This window comes from Eleginops maclovinus, chromosome 14 (genome assembly GCF_036324505.1).
Source record: "Eleginops maclovinus isolate JMC-PN-2008 ecotype Puerto Natales chromosome 14, JC_Emac_rtc_rv5, whole genome shotgun sequence".
NCBI lineage: Eukaryota > Metazoa > Chordata > Actinopteri > Perciformes > Eleginopidae > Eleginops > Eleginops maclovinus.
Genome location: NC_086362.1, coordinates 15,028,656 through 15,042,609, shown reverse-complemented (window position 1 = coordinate 15,042,609; position 13,954 = coordinate 15,028,656). Strand labels below are relative to the sequence as shown.

The window sequence follows — 13,954 nt, the reverse complement described above, 5'->3', positions numbered from 1 at the left end:
AGCTATTAAGTTACAACATTCTCCCCCCGATGAACTACTCTGGTCATCTAAATCTCCAGACAATACAGTAACTGAATAGGTCTCCTCAACAAAGTCCCTGATGTAGTGCGAACTGAGCACGACCTAACAAGACCATCTCGGCCTGGAAACAGTTCTTTGATTCTTCCCAGTTTCCAGGTTTGTCTGGGTGTGTGATCTTCTCCAATGAGTACGACGTCACCCACTTTCAGTGGGGTGGGTGTCGGTGTGTCACAGCGGTCTGCTGACTTCAAGTCTAGTAGGTAATCTTTGCGCCAGGCATTCCAGAAGCTGGTTGTGAGTCTCTGGCTGTACTTCCATCTTCGTGTGATCTCTGCTTTGTTAGCAGTTGGGTGCTCTGTTTCAGCTGGGAATGGCTTGGGTGGTAGAGAGGTCAGTCGTTTACCCACCAGGAAGTGAGCTGGAGTCAGTGGCTGTGGCTCATCCACTGCATTATGCACAAAGGTCAGAGGCCTAGAGTTTAGTGTAGCCTCAACCTCTGTCAGGACTGTGCACATTTCTTCGAAGTTGAGTGAAGCTCTTCCTTCCAGAACTTTCTTCAGGTATGTTTTTACTGATCGGACGAGCCTCTCCCAGAATCCGCCCCACCAGGCTGCTCGCTCAGCGATGAATCTCCAAGTGATTCCCCTTTCTGAGAAGAACTGCAGCAGTTCAGGGTCTTTGATGGCTTTCCACAGCTCTTTCTAGCCCTGATCAGCTCTCTTGAACGTTCTTGCGTTGTCTGAGTAGATTACCTTGCATAATCCTCTTCTAGCAATGAATCTTTTCAGCGCCAACAGGAATGTCTCTGTTGGCTGATCTGAGACTAGCTCCAAGTGTACGGCTCTGGTTACCGCACAGGTGAATAGCGTGATGTATGACTTTTTTACAGAATCCTCCGCTTTCACATAAAGTGGTCCTGCAAAATCCACACCAGTGACTTCGAATGGTGGGGATTCAGTTATTCTGTCCTTTGGTAAAGGTGCAGTGATCTGCCTTCCAGCCTTTGCCTTGAATCTTTTGCAGATTGTGCATCTTGCCACAACACTCTTGACCAGCTGCCTTGCGCGCATGATCCAGTATCTCTCCCTAACTTGTACGAGGGTGTCTCTCACTCCTGAATGCATCACCTTCTCATGACAGTACTGTATGAGCATTTCTGAATATTTATGCTTGCTGGGCAGGATCCATGGGTGCTGCTCTCTGAATGTGAAGTCAGACTGCTGCAGCCTTCCTCCTACACTGAGCAGTTCATGTTCATCCAGGAATGGCTTGAGTTCTTTAATCGTACAGTCACTGAGGCCCTTTCCTGTCTTTAGTTGTTTGATCTCTTGACTGAAACTCTGTTGTTGTGTTATCTTGATCCAGTACCTTTTGGCCTCGAAGAGCTCGTCAGCAGTCAGTTCTCCTCTTGTCTTTGGTTTTGTTTGAGCATTTGCTAGGAATCTCTTTATCCAGGCTGTCACTCTGAAGACTCTTTTCAGTTTGCTGTATCTGGCTAGCTCCAGCACTGGTTCAGTGAGGTCTGCGTCATTTGCAGCAAGCTGTACAGTGACTTGGTGACTCGACTTGAGTTCTGTGTTCGCCCTTTCTGGAACATAATCATCATCAGTCTCCTCTGACTGATCGGCTGATGTCACAATACTGGGACCATTCCACCATAGATGGCTATGTTTCAAGTTTTCACGAACGAACTGTTTCCACTTCTGAGCAGAGCTGCAGATCCAATGCAGCGTAATCATAGAATCTGTCCACATTCTTATCTGAATTGGTTCCATTTTCAGAGTAATCATCAAGTTGTTTGCTAGTCTCGCTCCGATCACAGCTCCCATGAGCTCTAGGCGTGGCAGTGTCATTTTCTTGAGAGGGGCCACCCTGGATTTGGACGCGACTAGGCTCATTGTAGGTTCTCCGTCTTGAGTTTCACCTTGCAGGTAGGCTACAGCACTGTAAGCTCTTTCACTGGCGTCACAGAACACATGTAGTTTCAGGGCATGCTTGTTCTCTGACTGCGTGTCTGTTCGGTACCACCTTGGTATGGCGAGTTGGTGTAGCTGGGGTAGTTCTAAACACCACTGTTGCCATTCTCGAGTCAGATCGGGTGGTAGCTCCTCATCCCAGGAGAGTCCTCTCTCCCACATTTCTTGAAACATGCACTTGATTCTGATGGTGAAGGGAGTCAGGAACCCAAGCGGGTCATAGATACGTTCGGATGACTGTAGAACGCTCCTCTTTGTGTTCTTCTTTTGCTTTAGAATGCTCCCTAGCGGTCTGAAGTCAAAGGTGAAGTCATCGGTCTCTAGTCTCCACACTAAGCCTAACACCTTCAGCACTGCTCCGTGTGTCTCTGGCGCCAGTGTGTGGTCTGTTGTGCTCTCCTCCCATTTCCTCTTCAGCTCAGGAGAGTTGGTCATCCACTTGCAGAGGTCCATGCCTGCGGTTGACAGCATTTGCTTAGCGGTGGTTGTTACATAGTAAGCCTCTTCCACAGTGCGTGAGCTTGCAATAAAGTCATCAACATAGAGTGACTCTCTTATTGTCTCTACAACTTGTGGCTGTTCGGTTTCATAATTTTGCAGATGCTTTCTGATTGTAGCGGCGAGTAAGAAGGGACTTGGGGAGGCTCCAAACACCACTCTTGTCATCCTCAGCATCCGCAGCCTTTCATCCTGTTCTCCATTTGGTGGGCCCGAGAGCCACAGCAACCTCACTGCGTCTCTGTCTTTCTCGGCGAGGGATATCTGCAGAAACGCCTTTTTTATGTCTGCCATGAAGGCAATCTCATGTTTTCTGAACCTAATCAGGACGCTGAGAATATCCGGATTTAGGTTTGGTCCTGCGAGTAAACACTCATTGAGAGATGGATAGCCATCTTCATGGGACGACGCATCAAATACCACTTTCAATTTTGTGGTCACCTTGTGCTCTCGGAGTACTGCGTGGTGAGGTAAGTAGTATTTCACATTGTCTGCATTTGCGTTGTCCTTTGGCACATCCTCTGCAATGTTCTGTTGTAAGTAGTCCTCCACTACTTCATTGTATCTGCTGTACAATGTAACATCTTTCTTTAGTCTTCTCTTCAGACCTTCAAACCTCCTTTTGGCAACTCTGTAGTTGTCTTGGAGTTCTGCTCTTTCTGGTTTCCATGGCAACTCCACGTGGTATCGTCCATTGTTGAAGGTTGTTGTTCTTTCGAACATCTGCAGAGCCTCTTCTTCTGCTGGGTTCTGTGTTTTTTCACTTGTGATACCCAGAGACTCAATTTCCCAGAATGCATTCAGTTGCTTGGAGACAAGTGTGTCTTCATCAAGTGGTATGAACATGCAGGCAGCCTCTGCGACACTTGACATGGACACTGGTCCCTGCACAGACCATCCAAAGGTGCTCTCCAATGCAACCAATGTTTCTGTGAGTCTCTCCACTCTTCCTGATACTATTTGCCAATAGTAGTCTGCTCCTATCAGGATGGAGAGCTCAGGATCACCGTCATCGCCGGGGAAGTCTGCTAGTTGCAGTCCCCTTTTCTTAAGCTCATGTTGAATCTGGTCACCAGGAACCTTCATCCCAGCTGAGCACACCTGTGGGGTTTCTACAGCTTCTATTTCAATTCTCTGCTGGCTGTCCCAGACATTCTCCATGATTACCTTAACTGTGTTGCGTTGTGACCTTGTGGGGACAGAGGAGCCAAACGTGTGAAGAGTGAGTGTCTCTTGTCTGATTACTGGTAACTTCAGGCTCTTCACTAGGTTTTCATGGATGAAGCTTCTCTGACTGCCTCCATCGAGTAAGCAGCGAGCTATTTTTCTGCCTGATGAACCTTGCACCCACGCCTTAGCAGTTTGGAGCAGCACAGTGTTCTGTCCATCTGTTTTCATCTTCACTGAATGAGGAGTGACTGAGGAAACCACAGCATCTTCAGTAACAGTGTGGGGCTGCACCTCATTTCTCTCACCCGTGCACACAGCAATGTGATGTCTTCTTCCACATTTTTCACATGACACATCCTTCATCTTGCAGAATCTTGCAATGTGTTTCCGTCCTAAACACACAAAGCATCTTCCCATTTTCTTGAGTTTGTCTTTGCGTTCAGGAATGTTGTGATCTGGGCAATGTTCAGATTTATGTTCTGCACTGTCACAGAACAAACAGTTGTATGTGTTCTGGCTGGCTGTGTGCAGTGCAGCAGCAGATTGCATGCTAGGTCCTTTCATTTTCACTTCATTGAATGAACGTGACTGCTTCCATGGCTTGTTTTCTGCTTTATGTTCTGTTCTGTATGAATTTGTCATTTGCAGTGCTCTTTCCCTGCTCTGAACCTCCTTCTGTAGGAATGTGACTATTTCAGCAACCTTCCATTCATCACCCACTCCCCTCTGACGACTATATTCAAGAGCTATGTCATCTGGAATCATCTGCAGTAAGATTGGGCATAGTAGGCTTCCGTAGGTTTCTGACACTACACCCAGTGACTCCAAGCTCCTAATCTGAATTTCACATTCATCATATAACCGCCTTAATGCATTCACATCAGATGATTTCTTTACAGGGTTTAGATTTAGTAGCTTTGACATGTGAGCACTGATCACCAGATCTTTCCTTCCAAATCTGCTTTGCAGTAAAGTGATTGCGCTGTCATAATTTACATCTGTTAACACCAGTCCTGCTACTGCCTTTGCAGCTGCACCAGTGAGGTAGGTTTTCAGATAGGTAAATTTCTCTCTCTTGCACAGTGCATCATTTTCGTGTATAGCAGTCTCATATTGGCTCCAAAACTCTTGCCACATACTGACATCTCCATTGTATTTGTCAATAATCAACCTTGGTAGCTTTACTGATTGTCTCTGTGGTACTGAGTTACCTGAAGCATCACTCACTCTTGGATGTGCTGCGCTTTGGTTCACCTCCTCCCTTTTCTTTATCGTGCACTGCACATGGCTCCTGGACATGATGACACGTTCCTTGTATTCCTCGGAGGCTTCGATCTCCGTTTCCAAGTCATCCAACGTAGTTAGCCGTTCTATTCCGTGGTCGAGTTCAGACAGACTGTCCTCCTAAGCCGACAGCATTTCCAATAAAGTGCTCAAGTGATCAGTATCTGGATCTGGCTTGGCCATTTCTGGGTCAATCTGATTAATAAGTCTTGTAGTGGCACCTCTGATTGTACCTCGCTTTCGTCTCATTCTTTCCGCTTCTGTCCGACGTTCGTCTCCTGTCATTCCCGCAGCATCTCCGATTGAGTCCTCCTGGCTCATCTTATCCCTGGTTTCGGCACCAAAAATGTAGATTAACTACCTCCAAAATATACAGCAGGACGTCGGATATGAAAACAAAGGCTTCTTTATGTAGAGAAATCAGTAGCAACCATTACACGTTCAGCAAACACCACAAAACATATAATCAACAGCTCCATGTATTTACTAGTCATTTTTCGTATACGCGGCACTACTTTCATCCTAAGGAAAAGCGCGTAACTCTTGTTTAGTTTAAGCCGCTAAGCATTCTGGTAGTTCAGTTTCTTAACCCTTTGTTAGGCAATAGAACAGAAAACATATCTCAAATCAATATCAATCAGATAGAATACAACAAAATATAATTATTTCTAACTCTCCTTTTAACTATAAATAGTAATACAACCTTTAGCAGCTTTCTATGCATTAAATCAATAAACAGATTAAATCATTAATCTTATAACTGTAAGCTATTAAGTTACAACAGCAACATCACAGAGCAGCGCAGTACAAACAGCCACACACAGCGGGCTGCTCTCCTATTGCATAACAGCTGTTGAGATGGAGGAGTGTCATCCACAGCACCATCAGCTCTGCCATTTCAGGGGGGGGGTTCATTCATTTGACATCCAAGCCGTTTCGAGTCGCAGCAGAACCGTGTCGAGGTGGAATGATATCAGTTCAGAGGCTAGCGTGGTTTAACGGAAGAAAATAATCACTATGAGCGGGTAGTGGATGGAGAGTGAAGCTACCCCACCCGAGAGCTGAGCAGACAGGCGCGAGCGCGTACGTGCACATATTTAGCAATAGTCAGCTTTTCATATGACTAATGATAGAATAATGAAGCAGACCACTGTGGAGGGAAGTAGTAGTACCGGGACAGTAAGGGGAGATACACAACGTGCCCCACAAACTATACGTCTCTGACTGCGTGTGTTAAAACAACAGCCATTTTAGGGTTTAACGAAGTCGTTGAATGAAAATAAACTGTTCTTGTTTGCTAACTCGGCCCACAGAGCGCTGGCTGCTAGCTGTCTACTCACCCATCTCAGCAGGATGTAGCTCCAGAAAATAACCCCGGTGTTAGGATTTGCAGGGCAGCTGCAAACCGAGTCGTACTATCCAGAGGGCCCGTTTCCTCCGTCCCTTGGACCGCCTTAAACTGGTGAAGTGAGCGGGTTAGCTAGCTAGCTAGCCAGTGAGGTAGCGACAGCAGCCGCCGGGCCGGTCGGACAGTACCGCTTAGATGGATGCAGTGGCCTGTGTACCGGGGGACTACTAGGTTAACACATCTGACTTCCTCTCATATCCACACCGACAGAAGACCTGCTGGCTAACGCTGCTCCGTATGCCTCAGTCTGACATGCCAATCAGGTAGAAGGGAGTAGGACTTCCGGTTACAAACTTCAAAATAAAAGTATTTAAGGTGTCATGCAACACATCGCCGCTAGATAGCAGCCTAGAAACACATCTAAATACTCAGGACAGAGGCTGAACAGATAGTAAGATAAGCACGTCCAAATTCATAATCAGAATCAAGTGTATCGCTGTAAGTTTACACATACAAGGAATTTGCGTTGATGTATGGTAGTGCAAAGATAAACACAACGTAAGGAAAGAGGTTGTAAGAGAAGATCAAACATATAATAGTTATACAAATTAAATACAAAATATGAATACAATTTCATATTAAAAAGTGTTAAGGAATATATTCACATAAAATATATATATTTTAAAAAACTAGGACGAATATATACGGGAAAGGATTAGGGCCAAGTGAGAAAAATGTTTTGGGGGATATTAGTTTTTGTAGTTCCTAATTCTTAGAGGAAAGTCAGAACTAAAAATATATAAATATTTTGGTTACAGACCAAGCCCTAATCCTCTTCTGTAAATATATGACGGACTGTAGTATATTATTTTTCAGAGTGGAAGGCTGTACAGATTTTGAGAGAGGTAGGGATATTTAGAAATGTGCAAAAATATTAAGAGATGAACATGGCTCTCAGTATTAACAAATAACAATATGTTGTTTACACGATGTGTATACATTGAATGCATGAAGGGTGGGTTAGCGTCAGTGGAAGAAAAAAAAGGAAGAGGAACTGTAGACGACACAATGTCACCTGAAGTCCAGGTATACATGACTGCTGTAAGGTCAAAGGTTTAACCACTGCATTCAGCAAAGACAACATTTGCAAGGGATGTGGAGTTATTCTTTTAGTATTATAGAGGGTCATAAGGTCATGAGTTCAGTTTAAAATTGTGATTAAAAATAATACTCTGACGCCAGACATCCTACTACATCTATTTCCTGGCCATGGAAAACTAACCATGGATATACCCCAAAAAATAAATGAAATATAGAGTTTAATTCTGCGTCTATAAATACCTTTGCTTTTATTGCCTTACTTGTATGCTTGATAGATTGTGAGAAATTAGCAAACAACAATAATGTAATCTTAAAAGACGTTTAAAGCACAAGCACACAGCATTTGTTGCTTTATGTTATAACAGGTAAAAATAGTAATAGACAATCAAAAATGTTGTTGATCTATAACTTCAATGGAGCAAACAACATTTGTTATAAACCAAACTTTGTTGTATATTACTGTATAAAAAACTTATGAACTGTGTTATTGCTCCAGACACATTTTATTTGGTGACAAAGGGGAACAAATGGCTCTTTGGATGGTAAAGGTTACAAAAGTTTGCTTAATAATAGATGCATAATGATCCTAATGAAAAGAGTCACGCACAGGTTTTGCTATTCTTAGAGCAAGAGTCCTCTCCTGCTGATGTTCAGGTGTATATCAGTATGTAGCATCTCTACTTTAAAGAGTCCTCTCCTGCTGATGTTCAGGTGTATATCAGTATGTAGCGTCTCTACTTTAAAGAGTCCTCTCCTGCTGATGTTCAGGTGTATATCAGTATGTAGCGTCTCTACTTTAAAGAGTCCTCTCCTGCTGATGTTCAGGTGTATATCAGTATGTAGCGTCTCTACTTTAAAGAGTCCTATCCTGCTGATGTTCAGGTGTATATCAGTATGTAGTGTCTCTACTTTAAAGAGTCCTCTCCTGCTGATGTTCAGGTGTATATCAGTATGTAGCCTCACTACTTTAAAGAGTCCTCTCCTGTTGAGGTTCAGGTGTATATCAGTATGTAGCGTCACTACTTTAAAGAGTCCTCTCCTGCTGATGTTCAGGTGTATATCAGTATGTAGAGTCTCTACTTTCAAGAGTCCTCTCCTGCTGATGTTCAGGTGTATATCAGTATGTAGTGTCTCTACTTTAAAGAGTCATTACCTGCTGATGTTCAGGTGTATATCAGTATGTAGCGTCTCTACTTTAAAGAGTCCTCTCATGCTGATGTTCAGGTGTATATCAGTATGTAGCGTCACTACTTTAAAGAGTCCTCTCCTGTTGATGTTCAGGTGTATATCAGTATGTAGCGTCTCTACTTTAAAGAGTCCTCTCCTGCTGATGTTCAGGTGTATATCAGTATGTAGCGTCACTACTTTAAAGAGTCCTCTCCTGTTGAGGTTCAGGTGTATATCAGTATGTAGCGTCTCTACTTTAAAGAGTACTCTCCTGTTGATGTTCAGGTGTATAGCAGTATGTAGCGTCTCTACTTTAAAGAGTCCTCTCCTGCTGATGTTCATTATGTTATTCTGCAGGCAAGATTCCAAGTCTTGTTCAGTTGTCTTTTATAATGAGTTTCAGAAATATAGAAATCATTAAATATAAGAGGGCGTTCAACTTCTGTCTTATGCCCAGGATAAAAATACAAAATAAATATAAGAAAGGGAGAGTATTGCGCTATAAAAAACCCAGAGTTTGTGGAGTAAATCGACACATCCACACTTGCAATGGGTCATAATGCATGACACGGATTATTGTGGGATGAGTCTATAGAGTGATTTCCAACGAAACATTTATCTTTTGGTAAAGTTTGGAAGCCGTCACTTTTACTTAGTAACAGAGAATATTAGTTTCTCCACCTCTGATTGTAGAACATATGAATTATCCTTTGTGTTTTCTAAATGTGTTTCCAAATGGGTAATGTTTTAATTCCTTACACTGGTGTCCCTCATGAAAAGCAGAACATGTCAGACACACCTTGTGTGGGGGAAGGGAGGGAGGCGGAGGGGGAAGGAGACGGTCTCGCTCCCTCCCTCATTCCTTCTCTCCAGGACACTCACACATACACTGATACACAGCATCGCTGGCCACCATCAGCTCTGTCGGCTGCCTCTCTGCTGTGTAAAAGGCGGCTCTCCATCCTCTTTGCTGCGGCTGCACCTGACATCCCGGCCGCAGACTGTCTGTCTCAGCGGCGCCATTGGGATTTTCCCTCATTTTTTTGAGAATTAACAACGATATGGAAATGATGGGTAACAAACAACGACGAGGCGTGCATTTCAAAGGCTTGCTGAAGAGGAACTGGCTTCTGATCGCCACGATTTTCTCCGTGGTGCTCGGTATGTGGAATGCCTGCTGATGAATGAGAGAATGCTTTCATATTCCTGCTGTTTCTGTCCACTCTTTGTCCTGAATGTTGCTTTCAGCTGCTGTCACTGCTGGCATAAATCAACCTGTTTTGCACAAGCTGGCCCCTGCTGTACGAAACAGCAACAGTACATGTGTTTTAGGGGATAACCTATGTTCATTCATAATTATCTTTCCTATAATAATAGAGGGGCGGTGTGAGTGAGGGGTTGCAGGAGACACAGCCTCTGTCCTCCAGAGCAGAGAGCAGTCTGGAAGTGTCTCAGTCAAACGTGACCAGACTAAAATGACAGCTGATCTGGATCTGTGAGCAGTCCCATCACTGAGCCTTCAGCAGTGCACAGCACACAGTATCTGCTGGCACTACTTAATATACTGTATTAACACTAAAGAGATATTTCAATTATGGATAATTTGCTATGTCTCTGACATTGAGCTCAATATCAATCTCCATCTGTGTGTTAAATGCAGACTTGTAGCCAGTGGTGGAAAGTAACTAAGTACATTTACTCAAGTACTCTACTTAAGTACACATTTGGGGTGTTTGTACTTTACCCACGTATTATACTTCTTAACACTTCAACCGTATTACATTTTGGAAGTTTTAATTACTAGTTATTTTATAAATTCAGATTTTGACAGACAATAGGCCTACTTGTGTATTTTTAACATTAGTTTTAGCCAACTGAATCCATGAATGGGTTAACAGAACATTAAGTTGCAATGTTGCCAGGAAGTCTTTCTCCAAAGACATTTAAGTTCCAGCTCCTTAAATGGGAAGATTTTGCATAAAAGTATTAGTACTTTTTCTCCTAAACCTACCCATTTTCCTGATCATTCTTAGGCTACATTTAAAAACGGGAAATGCGCACAGGTTGTCTACAGAGTTATAAAGACAACGGATGGACGGGGATGTTTTTTTGACAGGTAAATAATCACAGCTAAATGGAGATATTCACTGTCTTAAAGCCTGATCTCCAGAGGTGTGACTTCCTTCCAGTCTGCTAAACTATGCTCTCCATGTCCGGACTCCAGCTCTGTAGCTCTTTACACAGATATTCAATCAGTATGGATCTTCTCATGTCACTCTCAGTAAGAAATCCAATTCTTGTTTACCTGCAATTTAACTACGCAAATTGTTTAATTTTCGTAGACAGGGAGAGCAAGCCGCCACCCTGTTTATCGCTTGATGGTTTTTTTCCCGGCCAAATTTCCACCTTTTCAAAGTAATCAGCTTCTATTTCTGTCAAATAATCCATTATTTAGGATTTAAAATGTGAGAAATTATGAAGTTATACTCTATTCACATCCAGACTGTGGAGGCTGGATGGAAGCTATTAATGTTATTTTTTCTATCCCTACCAGTGTCAGACTAGTGCTTTGAAAATAAGAAACCAATCACACTTATGCTACACTAACTACTTGGGGCGACAGTTGGCATCTTTCAAGTGTGTTTGGTGCAGGTTAACCTGCTGCAGCTGGCTCTGGTGAACGATCACTTGGTGTATTGAGTCTGTGACTGGATTCCAGTGCATTTCCTTCAGGTGTGTGTCATGGTTTGATAGCATAGTTCAGTCGGAGCATCACATGCAGTTTGCTGTGTCATCGCAGTGCCTCCTAATGGGGGTCTGCTATGTGTGATAACACAGAGAGAATGCATTACTGGAATCACTGAGTGGGATGCATGTGAAGTTAATAGCTGGAAATGATAATGTGTGTTGTGCCTCATGAATTCCATCGGGATGAAACCTTGCTGACCTGGAGAAATGTGACAGTGACAGTTGCTTATGCAGAGAGAATTCTGGGTTTATTAGGGTTAGGGTTATAGTACCATATAAAATGTTGCATTTCCCTTGTTTGTCCCAGTCATAATCCTACTGGTTCAGCCTCAGCTGAGAATCTACAATTTAGTTATGATTTACACAATAAACACTACTTTATCTTGTTTCACTGTACAATATTTCATTTTACACTCTGTTTTTGTATATCTTATACTATTTACATGTATATAGACTACATTTACTTGGTCACTTATAACACTCTGCGTTATTGAGCTAATTGTATTTATTTACTATGTTTATAGTTTCTCATCTGCATAACTTGCACATTAGTCACGCAACATAAACTTCACAATTTTATTCTACTCTTTTCTAACTTGTTTATTCACAAATGTTGTTGAGGAGCCTGGGACATTGCTGCACTGTAGCTGCTGTGCACATGATGATGAAGCCATTGAATCTTCATGATGATATTCTGTGTTTCTCATGATCAGGGATCAGTCTGGGCATCGTGGTCCGAGAGTATGCGTCCCTCTCAAATCTCCACAAGCAGTATTTCGGCTTCCCAGGAGAAATCCTCATGCGAATGCTGAAGCTTGTCATCCTCCCACTCATCATTTCCAGCATGATAACAGGTAACCTGAGCGGGATTATTACCGGCTGTACTTCTAGTTCCAGTGATTTACTGTACTGCAATGTCTTGTATATTGAGTTCATGTAGTCAGATCAAACACTATCCCAGTAAACACAGTCAACAACAATCCCAAGGGGCAGTGATGCAGAAGGGAATGTGGGAGCACAAACATGTTGCTAGAAACGCTAACAAAAACCCCCCCCAAAAAATGTACATTTACATTTCATACTTTCAGAAGATACGTAATATTGAGGTCTTCTATGGGGACTTTTGATTAACATAATCCACTATTTTCTAACAATGACTGAACAATCCATCAATTAATTCCTAAAGAGGTTAAAAATGAACAGATAAAAAGTAGGTGACAAAAAGGCCAAGAGAAATTCACCATTAAAAATCTAAACAAATATAATATAAAAACAAAGAATAACTGCAGACCAATAGTAATTTAATTGAAACCAATGTAGTTTACACGGATTAAAAACAGGCCATTCAGGCTCAATAGAGCATGAGGTCAAAATTCCCCACCCAATAAAATATACAGCATAAAAAAAGAAAGTAAAAACAAAAAGGACATGGAGTAAAACGGAGTGGTGTCATCATTAGTTAAAAGCTTTTTTTTTTAAACTGAGTTTTGAGAATTAAAAAGATGTCACTGACTCTGCAGCCTCAGAGTGATGCATCAGATCTGTGCATAGTTCAGTAGCTTGCAGTCTGAATGCAGTACAGGATAACCATTTAAATGTTCTGCTGTCTTGAGACAGGAAATGGGAGTAGCATTCACTTGACAAGAAGACAGCAGGCTAATGGATAATCCAGTGTACTTTTGAGATATGTCACTTAGGAGCTGCATTACACCTTCTCCTGCTAATCCCTTCACCCCTCCCCAGCAGCAGCCATGCTGAAGCTGAGTATTCTTAGAGCTGCAAACTGAAGCAGTTCCATGGAGAAGCAGTTTGGTTTGTTGATGACTTGGAGGATTTGTTTTTTTCACATGCATTTCCCCCGAGTTTTCCCCACCTGCGTACCTCACTCACTGTTGGCCGGAGCCTCCTCATACGGAGCCTGTTGTGGTTATAGGTTTGTGATGGAAACTTCTGGAGCAATGGAGACAAAACTCAGAGAGACACAGTAGAGCTGGAACTTCATGGCAAACACTGATGGTTTATTTGATGTTGCGGCCGGAGAATTGACAAGACATTTGCTGCAGTCACGAGTTGACAGAACGGTTGCTTGACCAATTCTGAAGAACTCTACTGCAGTCTGAGGTTTTAACCAGTTCAGAGTGTATAATCAACATTCTTCATCAGCAAGACCAGACAAATATGGACCCTGAATCTAACTAGAGCTGTCCTCCATAGAAAAGAATGACGGCAGGGAACCAACGTTCCAGATAAGAAGGGCTTCTAGACATCCCTGAACAATAAACTGTCTCATGGTAGCTTGTGCTCGGTCATAGACTGGCATCAACAATGCGCCCAAGCTCCTTAAGGGAGATTACAGCCCCCCAAGGCCTAAAGACCTATGCCTTGGGAATGCAGACAGAGGAAGGAGAAAATGATGAGCTTTGTCAAAGGTTAACTACCTAGGCCAAAAATTCCATAACAATAGGTAACCCTCGTTTACCTCCTCAGACACACACACACGCACACGCACACACACACACACACACACACACACACACACACACACACACACACACACACACACACACACACACACACACACACACTGTGCTCAGGGATAAGGTGATGCAAACCCAATAAAGCAGTAAAATCGGCTCAGACT

The 13,954-nt window shown here is 42.9% G+C and overlaps 2 protein-coding genes across 3 annotated transcripts in view; one reads left to right on the top strand and one right to left on the bottom strand.

Annotated features, from left to right (window-relative positions):
• Positions 1-6,615, bottom strand: part of rap1gds1 (RAP1, GTP-GDP dissociation stimulator 1) — a 48,642-nt gene extending 42,027 nt beyond the window's left edge. For both annotated transcript variants that reach the window (XM_063900511.1, XM_063900512.1), the window contains exon 1: positions 6,290-6,615. In XM_063900511.1, coding sequence (XP_063756581.1) covers positions 6,290-6,293 — 4 coding nt within the window. In that variant the 5' untranslated portion in view covers positions 6,294-6,615. The remainder of the gene's footprint in view (positions 1-6,289) is intronic.
• Positions 6,616-9,448: 2,833 nt separating this feature from the next.
• slc1a1 (solute carrier family 1 member 1) overlaps positions 9,449-13,954 on the top strand; it is a 31,927-nt gene continuing 27,421 nt past the window's right edge. Inside the window, exons 1-2 of the mRNA XM_063900491.1 lie at positions 9,449-9,726; positions 12,027-12,167. Coding sequence (XP_063756561.1) covers positions 9,627-9,726; positions 12,027-12,167 — 241 coding nt within the window. The 5' untranslated portion in view covers positions 9,449-9,626. The remainder of the gene's footprint in view (positions 9,727-12,026; positions 12,168-13,954) is intronic.